The sequence below is a fragment of the Leopardus geoffroyi genome, chromosome D1 (genome assembly GCF_018350155.1).
Source record: "Leopardus geoffroyi isolate Oge1 chromosome D1, O.geoffroyi_Oge1_pat1.0, whole genome shotgun sequence".
NCBI classification, from domain to species: Eukaryota; Metazoa; Chordata; class Mammalia; order Carnivora; family Felidae; genus Leopardus; species Leopardus geoffroyi.
The window spans coordinates 62,476,283-62,498,481 of record NC_059329.1 but is presented as its reverse complement, the minus strand read 5'-3'; the positions used below and the strand labels follow the sequence as shown (position 1 = coordinate 62,498,481).

The following is a 22,199-nucleotide window of genomic DNA, read 5'->3' as shown; positions in this document are numbered from 1 at the left end:
TTCATGAACTGGTAGTGTGACAGCCGCAGGGCTCTGGGTTGGTGGGGATCTGTAGGTGTGGGTGGCCACGGCCTCAGGGTGTTCAGGTGGGCAGTCCTTTGTTACTGGGAGGTGGAAAATCCCAATGGCCATGCCAAGGAAAGCTAATGAGATCCACCTACACACACCTACACACACACACACACACACACACACACGCATGCACACACACACACCAGTGGCCAGGAAATATTTTTTCCAAGAAACTAAATTTAGTAAAGTTAAGAGAATGCGCATTTAAACTTAATCACACTCCTCCCTGTGCCTTTCCCGGGCATTAAGGTGTAGTAGTTAAGAATGTGGACTTTGAGATCAGATTATGTGGGTTAAAATCCCAACTCCTCCATTTTCTAGCTTTGTGAATTTAGGCAAAGTGATACTTTCTCTGGACCTCAGTTTCCTCATCTATAAAATGAGGATAATAATAGCCCCTCATTCATAGTTTCCTTAGGAGAATTAAATAGGACAGTTGTGTTTGACACTGGGCCTGGGAGGCCCTGGAGCATGAGGACACCATAACTCCAGGCAGTGAAAGGTGGCAACACCAAGCAGTGTACAGAGTCAGAAAACTGCCCAAGGCACTCACACAGCCCAGAGAAGCAGCTACCTGCCCCAAGGGACTGTAGAGTCTGAGGGGGAAAAAACCAACAACCCTAAAACAAAACCAAAAAATAAAAAAACAATATGAGAAGAAATAGAGAAATGTGATATAATTGCCATGAATTACAAAATTTAGGTGGCTATATATCCCAGCTTGCCCAAGAAAGTCTCAATTTAGGTCTGTTGTTGTCTAAGTGAAATTATGAATAGTTTCCCTGTCATTATCAAATTATTCATGGTCCCTTTATAACTAAAAACATTCTTAGTTTAGCAATGCTAAATTTAAAATATGGTGAATCAGCATATTTACAATTTTTATCCCACAGTCACAGGCATAGAGTGGACAGTTAGATTTAGAAAAAAACTTACTAGAAAAGCATAATAAAGTGTGTGTGTTTGTGTGTGTGGGTGTGTATGTGTGTTACAAAGGGAAGGAGGGTGAAAGAGGAGAACTAATTTGTATTCAACAGTAATCCTAAGAATGAATCAGAAAATTAAAGCTGGTGACAAGGAAGGAAAAATGAGGAAAAAGAGAAAAAGTGAAAAGGTAATAAGATCAAGTTATGGTACACTCATTGAAGAAGTTGAGAGATTATTTTCTGGGATTCAAGAGAAAGTGAATTGGAAAAACAGAAGGTGATAGATCAGGAACCGAATGCCTAAAATTTGGATTATTAACAATTTGCATATATTTATGGAAATACAAATTCTAAGGTGTTTCTAAGGAATTCAGTAGATGAGATAGGGTGGTCAAGATCTTTAGAGAAAAATTCAGAGTACTATAAGTCTAATTGTTCCAAATACTTATTATTGTATAACAAACCACCCCCAAAAGTACTGGTTTAAAACAATTTTATTAATCCATGATTCTGTAGATCTCCAAGGATGATGTGGGCAGTTGTCATTTGAGGTCTCTCCTTCTTTCTCTTTCTCTCATGTGGCTGCCATAAGATTTTGGATGGAGTTGGGGCGCCTGGGTGGCTCAGTCGGTTAAGCTGCCGACTTCGGCTCAGGTCATGATCTCACGGTCTGTGAGTTTGAGCCCCGCATCAGGCTCTGTGCTGACAGCTCAGAGCCTGGAGCCTGTTTCGGATTCTGTGTCTTCCTTTCTCTGACCCTCCCCTGTTCATGCTCTGTCTCTCTCTGTCTCAAAAATAAATAAACGTTAAAAAAATTTAAAAAAATAAAATAAAATAAAAGATTTTGGATGGGGTTATCTCTAAGTTTCATAAAAAGTGACAAAATTGATTCTGGCTATTAACTAGTAGTTCAGCTAGGCTGTTAACCACATGAGCTCTCCATGTGGTCTGGGATTCTCACAGTACTGTGGCTGTGTTCTTCGGAGAGTGTCCAAAAATGAAAATATCTATCTAAAGACACCAATGAGGAAGAGTTAAGGGTTCTTATAATCTAGACTTGGATATCCTGAAATGTCACGTCCATTACATTATTTTTTCAGGGAAGTCACTGAGGCCACCCCAGATAAGAGCGGAGTGGAATTACACTACACCTCTTGGAAGACTGGCAAGATCATATGGCAGAAAAGTAAATGATATTGTTTTGTATATAAAGATGTTGTTTTGGTCATCTTTGGAAAATAAAACCTGCACTAATGCACCCTAGGCCATAATATCACAGATCTCCCTTTACATACCAAATACATTCACAAAACAAAACAAAACAAAAACAAAATACATTCACCTCTTCCCTAGTTCAAAGTCTAGGATCTCAGCCTCTAAATCAGGACATAATGTGAATAGAGCTCCTTCGGTTCAGTTCTTTGTATACAGATCCTTGAATGCAGTTCCTTTCAATCTGAAGTTGTGTGAAGAAATGAGAAGGAAATCTATTTATACAGCCAACACACTATGGTGATACAGAGATGGGTAACTGTAATAGATACTCATATGCAAAATATTGGGAGAGTCATAATACAGTCACTAGGCCATTATAGTTTCTAAAATCCAGCCAGAGATTAGTATAACCAGTTTCTTAATAAGGATAAGATCCTTCTCCCTGGGAATAATTCTCCATGGCTTTTGTCTAACCTCTAGGCAATTGTTTCTGTATTCTGTGTCATCTTTGCTTTTTATTGAGTAGTAACCTGTGTTTACATCTGAGTTCTTTTCTTCATCTGTTTCCTGCCTAATAAAGTTGGAGACCTAAAGGCCTCTTTTCATTTTGCACTAACTCTGTCCCTTTTAGTCCAAGCTGATGGTGCTTACATCTGTTCATTTCTCTTAAAAATTGTGGAATTGTGGTTCTTGGGACACCTGGTGAATCAGTTGGTTGATCTTCTGGCTGTTGATTTTGGCTCAGGTCCTGGTCCCAGGGTTGTGGGAGCAAGCCCCGCATGAGGCTCTGTGCTGAGTGTGGAGTCTGCTTAGGATTCTCCCTTTCTCTCTCTCTCTCTCTCTCTCTCTCTCCCCCTCTCTCTCTCCCTCTGTCCCTCTCTCCCTCTGCCTCTCTCCCCTGTTGGTGCTCTCTCTCTCTCTCTTTAAAATAAAAAAAAAAATGTGGTTCTCTGTGAATCTTTTAGGGTTTACTCCATTAGACAAAAATCATACCCACAAATATCTTCCAGATTGCTCTCTGTCTGATTTTGCTTGAGAGTTAATGATTCTCTGGGGAAATATCCTTGAGATTCCTAGAAGATTCTTTGCCTAATTGAAAAGATTAATTACACATACCCTTAAGTATTTCTTACTCTTAGCAAAAGATTTTATAGTCTCATCCTAGAGATAATATTACACCCTAAGGACACTTTTTTTTCCTTTGAGAGTCTTTTGTAATTTGGAGAGGCTGGAAGGAAATTTCTTTTTTATTTGAATTCAGCCAGCCATGATTCCTTCGTATTTACTCTAAGTTATGCTTGAACACTGAATAATTTCATTTTAGCTTACATCTCTCTGTACCTTATGTGGCATAAAAATATGTGGCATAAAAATAATGTTGATATTTTCAGTGTTCTGCTTAAAAAATATCCTTGGCCAAACACATCAGTTAATTAGGTATATTTTCTACTTTCTAAGTTATGGTATCTCTGAACTCTCTACAGCTGCATAGCACTTATACCTTTTTCTCCAGCCCCCAATAATAATTCTCTCACTGTCTTTCAGGCCTCCATTAACAGTTCCTTCAAGGCACTTGCAGCTTCTATGTGCTGCCTGTTCCAAAACTAATGCTACATGTTTTAGGTTTTTGCTACATCAAGAAAGACCCCACTTCCTGTTACCAATTTCTGCATCATTTATCTATTGCTGCATAACTAACCATCCCCAAGTTTATTAGCTTAAAACAGCAAATTATTACTTCTTGTGGTTCTATGACTTGGCTTCAATCAGTTGAGTAGTTCTCTCTTGAGTCTCTTATACATTATAGAGAGATGTCAGTTGAGCCTACAGATACCTAAAGTCTCAACTAGACTGGATGTTTAAGATGGCTTACTAACATGACTGGTAGTTGCTGCTGACTCAGCTGGGATCTCAACTGGGGCTGTGCACCAGAATATTTAGACATGGCTTCTCCATTTGCTTGGGATACTCGTAGCTCAGTGTTTCAGTTTGAAGAAGGAGCATACCTAGATAAAGCATTTCAAGAGACCCAGGTGGAAACTGCAAAGATTTTTGTGGCTTAACCTCAGAAACCTCACAATATCACTTACCTTGAATTCCGTTGATTAAGGAATCCTTATGTTTAGCCCCAATTCAAGAGAAGTAGAATTAAACTCCAACTATAATGTGGGAATTGTAAGTTCACACTGCAGAAAAGCATGGGAGATGGAATATAGTATTGTGGCTATCTTTAGAGAATAAACCTATCACACCAAGTTATTAATGGGTCATCTCTGTGTTCATTAAGATCACCAATAATCATCACAAAAATTCTTTGTGCCAGAAGTGAACTCCTTAAAAGACTATAATAAGTAGAGATAATTGATAATATTTTTTGAATATATGAGACTTAGAGTTGTGGAATTTTAAGGTGGATCAATAATACCTGATCAAGAAGAAGTTATGGGGAGTATAAAAGAGAGCTATGTTACTTCCAAGCCAGGAAATTACTATAAGAATCAAGTCTATGGGTTTTTCAAAGGAGCAGGACTTTTCTGATTTGGAAGGATCCAAGATTTCTCAGGTCTCAGAATCACTTAGAGAACTGTTAAAGAACACTGAGTCCCATTAAAGTAGGATAGAGCCTGGGACTTTGCATTTTTACCAAATTGCCTAGGTGATTCTGATACTCACTAATGTTTAAGAACCCTGTTTGTAGATGACTAATTTTCCTTGGTGATTCTTTTTTTTTATAAGTTTTTTTTTTTTCAACGTTTATTTATTTTTGGGACAGAGAGAGACAGAGCATGAACGGGGGAGGGGCAGAGAGAGAGGGAGACACAGAATCGGAAACAGGCTCCAGGCTCTGAGCCATCAGCCCAGAGCCCGACGCGGGGCTCGAACTCACGGACCGCGAGATCGGGACCTGGCTGAAGTCGGACGCTTAACCGACTGCGCCACCCAGGCGCCCCATTCCTTGGTGATTCTTAAAGGAAGGTAGTCATTTGCTGTTAGCTTTGCCAACTGTCATCTGGAAAATATCTAACAGAGGTATCTTAAATTATTAGACACTTAGTCATCTCTTTTAACCTTTTTATTAAGAATAATATCTATCCACATTATATATGATCAGTATCTTATCCCATAAGTCTTGGAAATCTACCTCAAAATAAGACAGAAATTACCCTCTGATCTATTGTCTCAGGAAGACATATCTTCTTCAAGTTTCTTTGTCTTTCTTGATATCTACCTCCTTACTTTGTCTTATTGATTCCTATAACACATGGAAGACTTTTAAGATTTCATATGTATTTAAATCACCATTGTAGATATTTTAGCTGTAAAAAAATAAAATGCATTCCAAAATAAACATGGTTACCTGTTTCCTTTCCCAAGCTCTCAGTCTCATGTCAATGGTTCCCTTTAGGGAAGAATGGTAGGATGATTTTTTCCCGAATCTGCTTGGTCTTCACCCCATAGATGATTGGATTGAGTGCAGGAGGGATGGCCACGTAGAGGTTGGCAGTCAGTATGTGGAAGGAGTGAGGAATATTGTGACCAAAACGGTGGGTGAGGACAGAGAACATTGCTGGTGTGTAGAATATAAGAATGACACAAACATGGGAACCACATGTGTTGAGGGCTTTCTGGCGGGCATCTCGGGATGGAAGATTAAAGATGGCACGAAGGATGAGAGTGTAGGAGATGCCAATGAGGATCAGGTCTGATGTAACAGTCATTAAAGGCACAGCAAAGCCATACCAGATGTTGATGGAGATGTCCGCACAGGCAAGCTGGGCTATGCCTATGTGCTCACAGTACGTGTGGGGGATGATGAGTGTTCGGCAAAAAGGTAGTCGTTTTAATAGGAACACACATGGGAAGATGATGCAAAAGCTCCTGCTAACAATAGCCATTACAATTTTAGTAATAATTTGACGGGTAAGAATAGTGGTATATCTTAGGGGGAAGCAAACAGCAACATAGCGATCAAATGCCATGGCTAACAGGATGGCAGAATCCATGGCAAAGCTATAGTGGAGAAAGAACATTTGAGTAAGGCATCCAGAAAAGGTGATTTCCTGAGGACCTAGCCAGAAGATGCTGAATGTTTTGGGTACACATGTATTAGATAGGATGAGATCTGTAGCAGCCAGCATGGAGAGGAAAAAGAACATGGGCTGATGAAGGCTGCGTTCCATGGAAATAAGGTAGAGAAGGACACTGTTGCTTGCAAGGGCCACAAGGTAGATAATGAAAAAAGGAATCCCGATCCAGACATGGAACTCCTCCAGCCCTGGGATTCCCAGTAGGATGAAAGGGCCTGAATTGAAGCTGCTCAAGTTGAATGTGGTCATTATGGTCTTGGACTGGATGTGTCTCATAGACTGAAAATAAAAATTTTGTGGCTGATTGTTACAATGATCTACAGACATCCACCTCTGAGTCTTCTTCAATATTATCCCCTCACTTTCAGCTCTGTAAAGGGATAAGCTATCCTTTGCCTCTTCTCTTGACTAAAAATACTTGCCAAACTTTCAGTTACAATTTTAAGTCATAATAGAAGTGGGATCAAAATAATTTTTTCACAGAGATACAAATCACATAACTCCAGTCATACAATTTTAGTCCTGCCTCCTTACCAGGAACCCAAGAAGGTTTCTAGGAAAATATGTACACAAAACACTACTAGGCAGAGAAACAATGACTAGTTAGGAATTTGCAACAAAGTTCAATGTGAAGTTCCCACCCTAGTGAACTGGAATAATAACTGTAGGGTCCCAAGGGGCTAAACAAAGGCAGGCCCAATGTCCAACACCAAACTAGACCATGCAGTCTCTTTTCTTTTTTGCTCTTTCTCTGCAGTGGAGCATCTGCCCTCGTTCTCATCAATATTGTAGCAAAGTTCACCAACATAAAGAGGGGACAAAGAATATTCTTCCCTAGAATCTAAGGTTTAAGTGGTTTACTCTGCCTTTAGATATTACCAGGTTGGAAAAGTTTCCAAGAAAAGGTATTCTCCAATAACTCACTCTGTCACATTGGTCTCAAGGAAAGAATGGAACCCTGCTCTGAACCTTCACAGAAGACATTCCAGCAGAGGGAGCCCAGTCTCCGGGTAGAGTTATGCCACAGCATTAATGCCCCTGTCTAATCTATACAATGACTCATTCTTGTGAGACTTAATTGAAACAGCTGGGGCTTTCTTCCAAAACTCTTCTGTTTGTGACATGTTATACAAATCTTTTCTCCAACTTCAGTATTCACTCATTTTTCTTTCTACCTGGTCTTAGTTAGCATTCTGTAGTGCTCTATATATGTCTGCTGCTTTCTAGGTTAATAAACTCCACCTGGCTGATAACCCCAAATGCCATGAATTTGTGACTCCTATGTTGAAGATTCTGAATTTTTTAATTTTGAAGACAATCCTCTCTCCTTAGCTTTGGAATTAGTTACCCGATGTCTGCCATGTTAGAAATCCCATGCGCATCCAACTCAGCATGTTCAAATCTGTTTCTCCTATAATGTTTTCCAATTTAGCAAATGATAGTATAACACAGTTTGTCAATCTAGAAGCCTTGAAATTATCTTAATCATATCCTCTCACACACAATCATCTTATTCATCTTCCAAACAAGTATCATGTTACAGGTTTGTTCCCTAAATATCTCTGTATTACATCCACTTATTGCTACCCTTGTATTGGCTGTTCCATCCCATGTGCTGTCATCTGTCAGCAAGACCTCTGCATTCTAACTCAAATGTACCAGTTTTCCTTGAGAAATTAAAGGTACATGTGATGTAGAGTCTATCCCAACTAGAGAGGGGGAAAAAGATGGAAAGACTGTAATTCCAGATAGGAAGAAATAGCAAGTCTGGCAGTCAGCAGCAGTAAATATCTTCAGTACTCAAATCTAAGTGCAGTTCATTTCTTTAAAAATAGATTCAGTTACAGCAGAGGCTAATGCATAGACAAGACTGAGCTAGGTTTCAGGAGCTAAGATTTCAGTTCCCTATTCACTGCCACAAAGTTATATATAAGCCACCTTGCCTACATCCCACATCCCCTACCATATGTGTGTATATATACATACATATATATATATATACGTATATATATATACGTGTATATATATATATATATATATATATATATATACACACACATACACACACACACACACACAGATTGGAAACTGGAAGGACAAACTATTACAGAGAAATAATAATTAAACAGGAAGCAAAAAATTCCATGACAAATGCACTAATTCAAATGAAAAATATATAATTCCATTTAATACATTTATTTAAAGTATTCTTAGAGTCACTAAAGCAAAGCCCTTTAATCAAGTGGAAAAAGTGACAATGGATATGAATAATCAAGTCACATGAGAAGAAACTCTAATGTTTAATAAATATGTAGAAGATTTTCAGTCTCATAAGTAATTAAGTTAAATATAAAACATGAATGATGAGGTATATTATTTACCATTAATAAAGACTTAAAAAGATTGATGGTATGAGTGATAACAGCCAATTCTGTGAAGGGTCTGAGGAAATAAGAGCTGTTATAACTCTTTTAGAAGGCTTTACTGTGTAACATTCTTAGATACTAATTTGCCAATATGAATCAAAACATAAAGTGCACATATTCATTGTCCCAAAAGTTCAAAATATATGAATGCTTCCACAGATACAGTTATATAAATAAATAAGTGGCCTAATGATATTCACAGCAGCAACATTTATAATACAAAATTTGAGTGAAATTAAAATATCAAAAAATAAAAATTGAAAAGCTGGCACCATTTTAATTTTTAACGTGGGAATGATTTTAACATTTACTGTATATAACTTCTAAAAAGAATGAGGTAGAGCCCTGTGTATAGGAATCAAAAGACACCAAAATACTGCTGGCTTCCTTAGCACACATACTGAAGTTGGAAAGATACAGAGAAGATCAGCTGGTAATATAATTAATGGGTAACAAAACTTCAGAATATTTTTTTAAAAAGTAAAAAATATGTAGCGGCACCTGGGTGGCTGAGTTGGTTAAGCATCTGACTCTTGATTTCGGCTCAGGTCATGAACCCAGGCTCATGGGTTCAAGCTCCACATAGGGCCATAAAGCTCTTTCCCATGTCAAAAGTGAGATACCTTTAGTCCACGGAATGTGTCACCCCCCCCCCAATTTAAACTTCAGCTTTGGGGAATACTCTTGTCTGATTTCTTTTCCACCTACATTTGTTCTTGGAAGTTTTGTTAGCTTGGTCCATTTCTCTCTTTCTCTAGCTAACTTTCCCTGAACAATATCCAAAGCTAGCTTTCCTGAACAATATCCAAATTAGGTAATGTTCCCAGGTACACTCCTGGCACTCCACAGTAGCCATTCAGAGCACTTCTCACACTCTTCTTTTTACTTTACTTAGCTTTCTCACTTAACAAATGGTAAACTTGAAGAGGATAGATATCATGTCTGCTTATTTCACTGTTCTATCCCTAGAACAGTGTCTGCCACAGAATATTCAACAAGTTCTTGTTGAATAAATGAGTGGCAGAGGCCCATTGGACTTGATACTAATGAACTGGATCATCCAAATAGTGTTGTGAACACCCTGTCATTCACCCACCTCTCTCTCAAGTTTATATCCTCAAAGCCTACCGTAATAATATAATGTAGGTCCCTCCATTTAAACTCTGGAAAATTAAAGATCTGGAAAAGCATGAAAACTTGCTTTCCATATTAAATACTTCCATATTTAAATACTTTGGTGAGATGAAGACTCCCACCAAACAAATCTAGGGGATTCACAGTCACCACACACTACTGAAAGATGGCTTGGAAGGAAGGACGCAGCTAAATGTGGGAAATTAGTAGCACTTTCCTCACCTAGAGGTAAGTTCTAGATACATAAAAAGTTCTAGATACATAAAAAGAGGTCTGTGGCTTTACATTTCCATTCTTGAAACCTCCCTGGTGTTACTAACTATACATTCTCTTTAATCTATTAGTACTCTTTGATCACAGTCTCTTTGATTACAGCTTCCTGAATAGGATTTTGCATTTACTTTACTTACTTACTGGTCTCTGACTGACTGCTGAGCATTTTTCTCCTCTCTCCTAAGGCCAGGAATATAGGCTATATCTCTACATTCTCTGTCTCCTCCAGCACTAAACTAAACACAGGACAGGTCCTTCAGCAATACCTTGATCATGGAGTATTATAATCCATATCTTGCCTTTATTTCTCTTTTTTATGCTAAGTGTGTCTATGTGAGTATCTTTCTTCTGCCCCATTTTAGGGAGAGGAATATCCATGGTTGGTCCGTGGGTCACAAAAGGATTCTTTTGAGACCCATTCCAGAAAGCAGCTGTTCAACTCTATTTTGTATTTGTGTCTCTCTGTGGTGTGTAGGGTGGGTGGATTTTGCCCCTATCATCCTAAAAGAACAGGACATTCAGTGCATTCATAAATGCACTCACAAATACAAAGTCACGCTTACACATATAACCTAATAATCTCTGAGGTGGCATGCGGAATTTCAATCTCCATATGTCTGGCCCCAGCCTGAAATGGTCAGTTCTGAATGTATCATGATCACTCATTCTCTTTTTTTTATTTATTTTTACATCTGTAGCACTATATTTTTTTAATTCTTTTTTTTTTAATGTTTATTTTTTGAGGCAGAGATAGACAGAGCATGAACGGAGGAGAGGCAGAGGAAGAGGGAGACACGGAATCTGAAGCAGACTCCAGGCTCTGAGCTGTCAGCACAGAGCCCGACGCGGGGCTCAAACTCACGGACCGTGAAATCATGACCAGAGCTGAAGTTGGACGCTCAACCGACCGAGACACCCAGGAGCACCTACATCTGTAGCATTATAAATTTTGACCAGAAAAACCCAGAAACATTTGAGGAAAAACAGTGAGAGGGGCTCAGAATTAAACTCCTAATAGACACCTGTCTATCATACCATTCTCTTAGCATGAGTGTCAGCTTTATAATCTATATGCAGAATTGTAATCTTGTCTATTCCTCTTCCTCAAAGCCCTGTCTTTCCCCACTCTTCCCCTCCTCTTCACCAGCTCCTATTCTCATTGGCTCTGCTCCCTGCGATTACTTCCTAATAGTTCTGCTTTCCTCACCACCGGCTTATACCTTGTAGATCCTGGTCCCGGAACTACTTTGCAAAGGCAAGGTGATGATCAGAGAGTGCAGAAACACAGCAGGTAAAAATCAGACCAAAGAACAAAAGAAGCAGTTCCCGGGGCAGTAAGGATAGACATAAGATCATGCTCACAGTAGGGAAGAACCAACACAGAGCCCAGAGGAGTGGAGTGCAAATGTACGTCTCTTATGTCTCTGGGGATTTGAGACAAGTTAGAACAGAGGCTCTCTGAACCCAGGGGACCTATAAGCCTCAGGTCTGAAGGCCCCAAGTCAGTCTAGGCCATGAGCAAAGGTTCGACCAAATTAACACTTTCCCAGCTTAGGAACTTACACCTTTGTTCACATTAGTGTTGGCTTGGAAATTCTGGAATCCATGATAGCAGCACACCTGAGCCTCACCAGGGTCTTTATCTAGTTTGATCAGTAATTTGATAAAGAGTCATATCTACCATGTGTCGGCTCAGTATAGAACTCCTAAGACTTCTGGTGCAAGGACTGTTTCATTTTCTTGTGAATCCCTAGCAGAGAGTATTTCATAGTGGAAAATCCATAAATGTCTGAAATGCATCTACTTCTAGCCTTATATAACAAAACCCTGAAGCTATTTCTCACTGGGACTGCATCTCTCCAGATGTGAAGAGGCCTCTCTTTTTAGATACTTACTTCAATGTTCACTCTTGCTTGGCAATTCTGTCCATCTTCCCCCAGTGAAGAATCATTACTAATTTTGTGTTCAGTCAATTTTTAGACTATAGGCTACTAATCTATTTGTCTAGAGCAAACCTCTAACACAAAGCAGACACAAATCTGAAAATCATAGCTATCCAGCCAGGGTATGGTCTCAGCCTTCCAATAGAACCCTGTGTACAACTGCCCATCAGATCAAGAAGGAAATTTACTTTCAATGTCTTATGGCTAAAAATCTGGAATTTATCGCTTATTCCACTCATCCCTCCCTTGTGCTGTAACAAAGTACTTTAACTGTTCTAGAAATCAGTTTCTGCCTCTATAGTAAGGGAATGATAACTTGGAAATGCTTAATTTAAAGAAGAGCTCTGAGGAATAAGTGGGGAAACAACTATCACCTTTCTGTGGAAAAATTCTTTTTCCATGACTCTCCATAATTTTTCTTTGATTATTTAGAGTTATAAATCCAAGTAGACTCCCTCGAAGCAAATGGATTTCATTCATTAATTAAAACTTATACATTTCAACTCCTTTATTCAGCAAATGCTTATTGCATGCCTATTACAACCTAAGAGATTGTAAATGATAGGAATGCAATGGTAAACAAGGCAGGCAGGCGTGAACCTGGTCCTTGATGACACATAATGGGGGAATAGATATTAAACAACTAAGTGTACAAGCAATCATCTTATTAAAGTTGTAGTAAGTCTTGAAATAAAAAGTACCTTGTGCAGTGAGAATGTATATAAGAGGTACTAATCTAATATTATCTGAGGGGATTTGTAGTTGAAGCCTAAATAGGAATTGCCAAACAAAAATAAATAAAGAGAAAGCACAGGTAGAAGAGAAAAGGAGAAATCTGATGCATTTGCGAAGCTGAAAGCTGGCAAGTATGGTGATGTACCGTCTTAATATATTAACAGTAACATCAGTATATCTTGCACAGTCGTTTTATCCAGCTGCCCCAACATACAGAGCTAACTTCACTAAGATTCATTAAGATTCCTTTTTTTTTCAACTGAATATGTAAGGAGGACAGTTGAGTTTAGAACAAGTTGAGTTTAAGGTTAACAAGAAAATGACTGCTATTATATACTATGGAATCTAAACTGAATAGGGAAGAAAAGAAAAGTTAGGGATAATGGCAGAAAGGAAGCGGTTTCTGGTAAAGTTTGAAGGTGTATGAAACATTTATTGAGAACACATGTTATATCACATACTTTCATACCAAAGGGCATAAGAAGATGCTTAGGATTAAGTTTCAGCCTTCAAGGAGCTCATAATGTAGGTGTGGATAGATAAATTAAAGAGCAAATAAGTATGATGGTTTGTAACTGTGGCATGGATAAAGCAGCCCTGTCTGGGTATCTTCTGAGCTGCCTAAGAGCACTACAGACAGCAAAGAAAATGTCAACACACACACACACAGACACACATACACATAGACACACACACACACACATACACACACACACACAGAGGATCTTATCTCATTATGCCAATTTTACTCTTTACTTCTTACTCCCAAGTAATTTAAAATGCTCATCTTGATTAAATTTATGGCTTCTCTTTCAGTGAAGATTTTAGGAAATGAGTGTTTTTATCCTGGGACAGTTTCTTAAGAGAAACATAGATGAATCCTACCCAACTCCACTCAATACACTACTCACACCAAGTTGTTGTTGTTGTTTTATTTTTTAAATATTTATTTATTTGTTTTGAGAGAGAGAGAGAAAGGGAAAGAGTAGGGGAGGGGCAGAGAGAGATGGAGAGAGAGAATACCAAGCAGGCTCTGCACTGTCAGCATGGAGCCTGACATGGGGCTCAATCTCATGAACTGTGAAATCATGACCTGAGCTGAAATGAAATCAGATGCTTAGCTGACTGAGCCACCACGCACCCTGTGCTGTTGTTGTTGTTGTTGTTATTTTTGTTGTTGTTGTTGTTGTTTTAAATAATAGGACATTGAGTATGACACGCACAAAAAGAACATTGCTTCTGAAATTACTTGCTCAAAGAGTCAGGGATGTGCAAATTAAGCAAAATAAACATAAATGAACTGTAAATGAATGTAAATTACATGTAAGGCTTTGAGCTTCATGCAAGATTGCTCTTTTCATTAAATTCTTCCATTCCTTGCATTGATACCGAGAACAATATTATGCATGATCTTGAAGGCAATGGAATTATTGAAGAGATTCAAGGTACAAAGTGACACTATCATATGAATTGTAAAATGATCACTCTAGCTTTAACAGAGAGAGTGGATTGAATGGAGCTCCTATAAAAAGATGACTTTGAAATACTCTCAGAGGGACGAAAAATAGAAAGGGGCCCAGGTGAGTTCAATGGTCAGGGTAAAGGTTAGAATGTCATGTATATATCTACAGGTATGGCTTATAAGCACCTTCAAATCAAACATTTAACCCAAGTACTGAATTAATTTTGTTGGATGGTGATGTAAGACAAATCAAGGACAAGCCACAGATTTCTGGCTTGGGAACTCATGTTGGGGGTAGTGCCATTCACTGTAAAAGAAGACCAAAAAGGAAGGGCACTTTTTATGAAGGAAGTTAGTGAGCTTCCAGGTCAGTTTTGAAGAAATTAAGTCTGAGGAGTTTGTAAGCCATTCAAGTGAGTAGTACCCAGGAAGCAATTGGACAGAAAATTCTGAATCAGGCAGACCTGGGTTTGGATCCTAAGTCTACTGATTGTCTTTCTGTAATCTTTGTAGGTCTCCATTTCCTCATCTGTGAAATGAATGAACTAAGATTACCCTCTCATAATTATTTTTTATTAAAAAATATTTTTAATATTTTTATTTTTTGTTGTTTATTTTTGATAGAGAAACCAAGCAGGGGAAGGGCAGAGAGAGTGGGAGAGACAGAGAATCCCAGGCAGGCTCCACACTGTCAGCCCAGAGCCCGATGTGGGGCTCAAAATCACAAATTGTGAGATCATGACTTGAGCCGAAATCAAGAGTTGGATACTTAATCGACTGAACCATAACTGTTTTTCATTAAATTAATTAATATTTGTAAAATATGAGGTAGTGAAAATTTTCTTGGAGCGTGCAACTGAAGAAAACAGATACAAAAGAAAACGAGCTCCATGTAATTTGAGATGGGTAGGGGAAAAAGTAAAGCACGTACAGGACACGGGAGGAGGGATTACTCATGTACAGACTCAGGACTGAACTGCAAAGCATCAAGCTCAGTAGTTGTAGTAGACACACTTGATAGCTACTTAAAGAGGGAAGACAGGAGCCTTTGCCTTTAACTCAGGAACTCAGAAGCAAAGGGGTGAGTTGTATATTAGGAAATAAGTAGCCTTCAAATATCTCAAAATTAGCAATAGGAAAGAGGTAAACCTTAGTATTAATGCTCTTCTGTACCAATCATCACCTTCTTCATACAAGTGGTGAGAAAACTGAACCAAGAGAACCCTTGATTTTCTGGAAGTCTAGAAGGTTTTCTTTTTCCTTTTCCCCCACCTGTCCCTACTTTGCACACGGCTGGAACTCTAAAATTTCAAGCTATAGGAGTTACAGCTTTATTTTTATAGCTCCTATGTTACGCAAAATCTCATCTAATTAATTTACCTAACTTTCTCCATCAGTGGCCCTCCCCATTCAGTGTGTCCTCTTCAAAGAAAAGAGGAGAACAAATTTGTCCTGGATCTGCTTGGTCTTCACTCCATAGACCACAGGATTTAGGGCAGGGGGGATGGCCACATAGAGGTTGGCAAATAGGATGAGCACATTTCGAGGGACACTGTGCCCAAAGCGATGTGCAAGGATGGAGAAGAAGGCAGGTGTGTAAAACATGAGGATGACACTGACATGGGAACCACAGGTGCTGAGGGCCTTTTGGCGGGCACCCTGGGATGAGAGGTGAAAGACAGCATGGAGGATGAAGGTATAGGAAACAGCAATAAAGATCACATCTGAGATGACAGTCATGAGAGGGACAGAAAATCCATACCAGATGTTGATGGAGATGTCAGCAGAGGAAAGCCGAGCAACACCTATGTGCTCACAGTATGTGTGCGGTATGATGCGTGTCCCGCAGAAGGGTAACCGTTTCAGCAGAAAAACATCTGGCAAGATGACAGAGAAGCTCCTCACAACAATGCTCACCATCAGCTTGATGATCACCTGCCGAGTCAGGATGGTGGTGTACCTCAAAGGGAAGCAGATGGCCACATAGCGATCGAACGCCATGGCCAACAGGATGGCTGAGTCCACTACAAAGCTGAAGTGGAGGAAGAACATCTGGGTGAGACAGCCAGAGAAGGTTATTTCCTGGAAGCCCAGCCAGAGATTACTGAGCAGTTTGGGCACTGTGGCAGTGGACAGGATGAGGTCCGTGGTAGCCAGCATAGCTAGGAAGAAAAACATGGGCTCATGGAGGCTGTGCTCAGTTGCAATGAGGTAGAGGAGGATGAAGTTTCCCACAATAGCCAAAACATAGATGACACAAAAGGGAATCCCAATCCAGATGTGAAACTTGTCCAAGCCAGGTATTCCCACAAGGAGAAAGGAACTGGGATTGTAGCAGCTCAAATTATGCATGGTCCCTTTAGTCTAGGATCCACTGGCTTCTGAACCCTGAGGAGAAATCAGCTATCATAAGGGGCTGTGAAAGACACTTCTACTCTGCTACTGACCATGGTCGGGGACTGCAGCTGTCACATTCAGTGTTCCTGCTTGAGAAGCACCTCTGTTCCCTGGATGTTGGCACCTGTAGAATTGACTTGTTATTGCGCCTTTTCTTTGCCATTGGCCCCATTCATTTCCTTATACATTTATTAATAAACCTTAAAGAACGGTTATTTTTCTGGGTCAGCAATATCATATGCTGACTCTTTCTCACTGTAGATTATGTGGGATAGGCACAGGTTCAAATGGAAAAAAGAAAGCATAGTATATGTATATGAGGAGAAGAAGGCTTGTGTATGTAAGGGAGAGGGAAGGCAGGAGAGACAGAGAAGCAGGAAATATTAAAATTATGAAATGGGATGAGCTGTGAGTAATAGGCTTTTGTAGAGCAAATATTATGTTTCCAACAATGGTTTTGATAAAAAATAAACTGAAGAATTTCAATAAAGCAGTAGAAAAATAAGGAAAAAAGAAGGAAAAAAGACAAGTTCCAGGGCTGTGGGTAGTACAGGAGATTTGTTGCACAGGGATTGAAATATGGTTCCGATTAGGAGGGATGCTTCCTGGGATGTGAAAATAAGAGAATGCATCTACCAGAAAATGCCCAGGGACAGGTAAGCAGCATTCCCCCAACTCAGGCAAAGGGCAGTGAGGTCAGAGGATGATTTATGGCTTCAGGGGCGATGCCCTAAACCTTGGAGGATCTCTGCTCCCTAACTTAGGAGGGGAGACCACTCTACCCATTAGTGAGTCTGACAGTGCCTCTGTGACAGATACCAGCCAGTGTGATTGGCTTGGACAAAGTCAAGCTGAGCAGATTCTCACCTCCTAGAGATAAAATTAAGAGCAGTGCTGCCCTAATGTTTTCATTTCTGGTCTACAGGTTCGTGGACCCCATCTATGGGAATTGCTAGCTTTGTGCTGAATAGAGTCGGCCTTTGGAGGTGCCTTTTGCATTTTAGTTTTAACTCCACTCTATGATCTAGTTTATAAAGTACTTTTGAAAAGGGTGCCAGTAATGGTGATAAGCAGGGAGTGCAGCCATGGAAAGGCCAGAGCAACTGAGGCCCTCCTTCAACCAGTTTTGGAGAGGTTTAGTTCTTACCCTCTCTAACAAATCTACAAAGCCATTCAGAAAGCTTTGAGGGAAAGGGAGTGAATTTTGTGGGTAAGTCGTAGCAGTTCTATATTATTGTGTTTGGCAGGAATCTATAGTTTTGTGACAAGAAAGGGGGATTTTGTGACATCTCCGCCAGAGCCCCAGTCAAAACTTTACACAGTGAGGTTCTCTCACATAGGGGATGATTTTGTCACTGCCAGAGTCCTTAATTAGCCAAAGTGGACAAAACATCTACGTGGCTGGGAGGAATGTAACCAGTTACCACTGTCCAAAAGCAGCACCCCCACCCTTGCCCCAAACGCGACTCATCCTCCAAGCCCGCAAGAATGTGTGTTTAAAGTTTCATCTGCAGCTCTGATTTAGGTTAAATGCCTGTGGGCACTGAACTTATTCAAATAATGGTAACGACAGAATCTTCATAAAAATCATCCCTAAAAGGACAGCTACCTCGTCTCCTGTGGTATGAAAAGTAGATAGACTGAGAATGCCTCAAAATGTCTCTATAATTTAGGCTAGATTGCAACTGAGTCTCTTGAAACACAGACTCACTGCCTCTTGACAAAAAACACACTTCTTCGGGGTCACAGGGGATACATTTAAAGGGGAGAAAAATAAACCACTAATCATTAAAACCACAAAGGAGGTCAACAGAAAATATACAAACCACAGTTTGCTGCTTCAGCCTGAATCTCTCCTGACTTCACTTCTTTTACCCAAAGAGCTCTTCTTTCCTTCTGGATTCTCCGCTGTGTTACTGGTCACGTTAGTCAGTATGCACAAAAAATCAATCGTTTTCTGCCAGGAGCTGTCTCTTTATGGAATCACTGGTATCAGAAGGACTCCTTCCTCCCAGAGTCCTGTCCTCCAGGGCACAGGCCCTACTTGCACACAACACAAGGCTACATTATTTGATAAAGATCAAAGAGCCAGTGTAGCATTTTTCTCTTCCCTAATTGGCTGTAGTTTTCAACTCAACGAAATTCTCTTCTGTCTCTTGCTTTACAATAGTAGAAAGTATCTGTTTGGAAGGAAAACAAGGAAACAAGTAAAATTTTAACAGAGGAGAGGTGCCATAAAGGGTAAAAACAACCTTTTTATGCATTACCTTATATTCCCAGGAGATAGATGCATTACCTTATATTCCCAGGTTTATGGGTCCCACCATTGTTTCATCCCCAGACAAGGGAGGAGGTCAAACATATTAACTCCTTTCCCTTGAGATGGAATGTAAGTTGGTGATTTTAGTAGGGGTGGATATTAGATCCCTAGGAGATTCAGTTTAGACAATTTAGACACAGTAAGTTGAGACAGAATTCTCAGAGGCCTAACAATGTTCCTGTATATGTGGTATTCTTTAATTAGTCTATTTATATAAACTTGCACCAATATTATATAAATACAATTAAAGTTTTCTAGTCTTGATATTGGGATGTAAGACCTTTGACTTTCCCCCCCAAAATTTCTTAGCCATTATTTGCACTATGCATTGCCAAGAATTTTATAAGCAGTTTCTCAACTTATAAATACATGCGCGCACACACACACACACACACACACGCACACACACACACTCTTAGAGGTTTTGTTTTAATTACATTGAATCTGTACATTAATACAGAAATACCTGATATGTTTATAATATTGTATCTTTATATTGTAAATATGACATATTCCCCTATTAATGTAGTCATTTTTAATTTCACTAATAATGTGTTTAAAAAACTAATTTGAAAAGATATCCTCATGCCCATGTTCATTGAAGCATTATTTACAATAGCCAAGATATGGAAACATTCTAAGTGTCCATTCATGGAGGAATGAAAAAGAAAATGTGGTATAGATGTGGATTATACACATAGATAGATATATAGATATATATGGTGAAATATTAGTCAGCCATAAAAAACAGTGACATCTTCCCATTTGTGACAACAGAGATGGAATTTGAGGGCATTATGCTAAGTGAAATATGTCAGACAGAGAAAGACAGATATTATATGACTTATATGTGGAATCTTAAAAAACAAAACAAACAAAAAACAAGCTCATAAATACAGAGAACAGACTGGTGGTTACCAGAAGAGGGGAGTGAGTGGTGGGCAAAATGGGTGAAGGTAGTCAAAAGGTACAAGCTCCCAGTTATGAAATAAATAAGTCATGGAAAGATAATATACAGTATGGTGACTATAATTAATAATGGTGTATTATGTATTTGAAAGTTGTGAGAGAGCAGATCTTGAAAGTTCTCATCACAACAAAAAAAATATTTTGTAACTACGTATGGTGACAGATGTTAACTAGACTTATTGTGGTGATCATTTGGTAACATGTACAATTTTTTTAAGTTTATTTATTTTGAGAGAGAGAGAGAGAGTGAACGAGAGTGGGGGAGGGGCAGAGAGAGAGGGAGAAAGAGAATCCCAAGTAGGCTCTGTGCTATCATCACAGAGCCCAACGTGGGGCTCGAACTCATGAAACACAAGGTCATGACCTGAGTCGAAATCAAGAGTTGGAGGCTAGGGGCACCTCAGTGGCCCAGTCAGTTGTCTAACTTCAGCTCAGGTCATGATCTCACAGTTCATGAGTTTGATCCCCACGTCAGGCTCTGTGCTGACAGCTCAGAGCTTGGACTCTGCTTCAGAATCTGTGTCTCCCTCTCTCTCTCTGCCTCTCCCCCACTTACACTCTGTCTCCCTTGCTGTCTATCAAAAATAAATAAATGTTAAAACAAATTTTTAAAAAAGGAGTTGGAGGCTTAACCAGCTGAGCCACCCTGGTGCCCGAAAGTATACAAATATGAATCATTGTGTTGTGCACCTGAAACTAATATAATGTTGTATGTCAGTTATGCCTCAATTAAAAATACAAATATTCTTTTTTTGTGGGATGCAGAATATTTGTTTTCTATAGCTATTATAAAATATTACCACAGACTCCACAGCTTAAAATGCCAGAATTCGAGGTGCCTGGGTGACTCAGTTGGTGAAGCATCTGACTTCAGCTCAGGTCATGATCTCACAGCTCATGAGTTCAAGCCCCATGTCAGTCTCTGTGCTGACAGCTCAGAGCCTGGAGCCTGCTTCGGATTCTGTGTCTCCCTCTCTCTGCCCCCCCCCCCATTCACATTCTGTCTCTCTCTGTCTCTCAAAAATAAATACATGTTAAAAAGAAAAAAAAATCTCTGTGATTATATTTGAGCCAGCTAGATATTCCAGGAAAATCTCCCTAGTTTAAGGTGTACTGATTAGTTTCATCTGATAGTCGTCTTAATCCCCCTTTACCATCTAACCTAACATAATCACAGAGGTTTGCAATGGGGATGCCATTTGAGTGGCCATTATTCAGCCATTATTCTGCCTTGTGGTAGGCAGAATAAGTTTCAGAGTTTGTAAATGATGTTTGTCACACTCGCTATTCTTGATTAATTTAATCTCTAGATATACTGTCAATAATAGATGCATTTAAATGTCTCATTTTGTTATGCTCATTTCTCCTTGCTTCTTAATATTTCACATATTGAGGCTACATTGTAATACACATACATAATGTCTGTATGTATTCACAGATCCTGCTGGTTTTTTAACATGATTCTGAGTGGGAGATTCTCTCTGACTTTTCTCTTTCTTTTTTATTTCCTTCTTGTGCTCATTCTTCCAGTTACCCCAACCTGTTCTCCTAGACACTCTGTCTTGAATGAAAGCTTAGTGTGGTGGCTTCTGATCCTGATCCAGTGATGATTCCATGGACATCACAGATCTAGTTACTGAGATGGAAGGAAGATTGGTTCAGTTCCTTGGGGGCAGAATGTATCTCTATCTCCTTACATTTCTAGATAAGCCACTTTCCAGAAATGTAATTCTAGGAAGTGGTTTGATACCAGTTTTTTGGTGTGTGTGTGTGTGTGTGTGTGTGTGTTTAATTTACATTTTTGAACAGGAACCCTATCTCTCATTATTCTTGGTCTCAAGTAGTGACGTCAGTTTGGGTCTGCTACATGAAAGAACTTGTCAAAATCTTGCAGAAGCTATATTTCTTTCTAGGCTACTACCTTTTTCTAGATCTGGAACTCTGGATATTATGGATTTGTGAATCCCCTGACCCATGATCCTTGTTTTATTTTTTCCTTGATCCACAAAAACGTTGTTAGTATCTAGGTATCACAATCCTACAACATTTATTTTCCCAGAGACTAAAAACAAACTTCTAATCTATTTTCCCCATGTTTTATTAAAGTGAGAAAGTTTCATTTGTACCATTTACTTCTCATAAACACTAAAGACAAAGTACCTGTGTTCGTTGTTAAAATGACCGCTATCAATCATCTCAGATCCCCTTCCCCACAAGAATGGTGTCCTTAGATGCTGGG

The 22,199-nt window shown here is 39.3% G+C and overlaps 2 protein-coding genes across 2 annotated transcripts; both read right to left on the bottom strand.

Annotated features, from left to right (window-relative positions):
- Positions 1-5,602: 5,602 nt before the first annotated feature.
- LOC123602528 (olfactory receptor 52H1-like) lies at positions 5,603-6,852 on the bottom strand. Its single transcript, XM_045487014.1, has one exon. The coding sequence runs from the start codon at positions 6,626-6,628 to the stop codon at positions 5,603-5,605; it is 1,026 nt and encodes a 341-aa protein (XP_045342970.1). The 5' UTR covers positions 6,629-6,852.
- Positions 6,853-15,049: 8,197 nt separating this feature from the next.
- LOC123601261 (olfactory receptor 52H1-like) lies at positions 15,050-19,503 on the bottom strand. The gene has a single exon (XM_045484280.1). The coding sequence runs from the start codon at positions 16,624-16,626 to the stop codon at positions 15,685-15,687; it is 942 nt and encodes a 313-aa protein (XP_045340236.1). The 5' UTR covers positions 16,627-19,503; the 3' UTR covers positions 15,050-15,684.
- Positions 19,504-22,199: the final 2,696 nt, after the last annotated feature.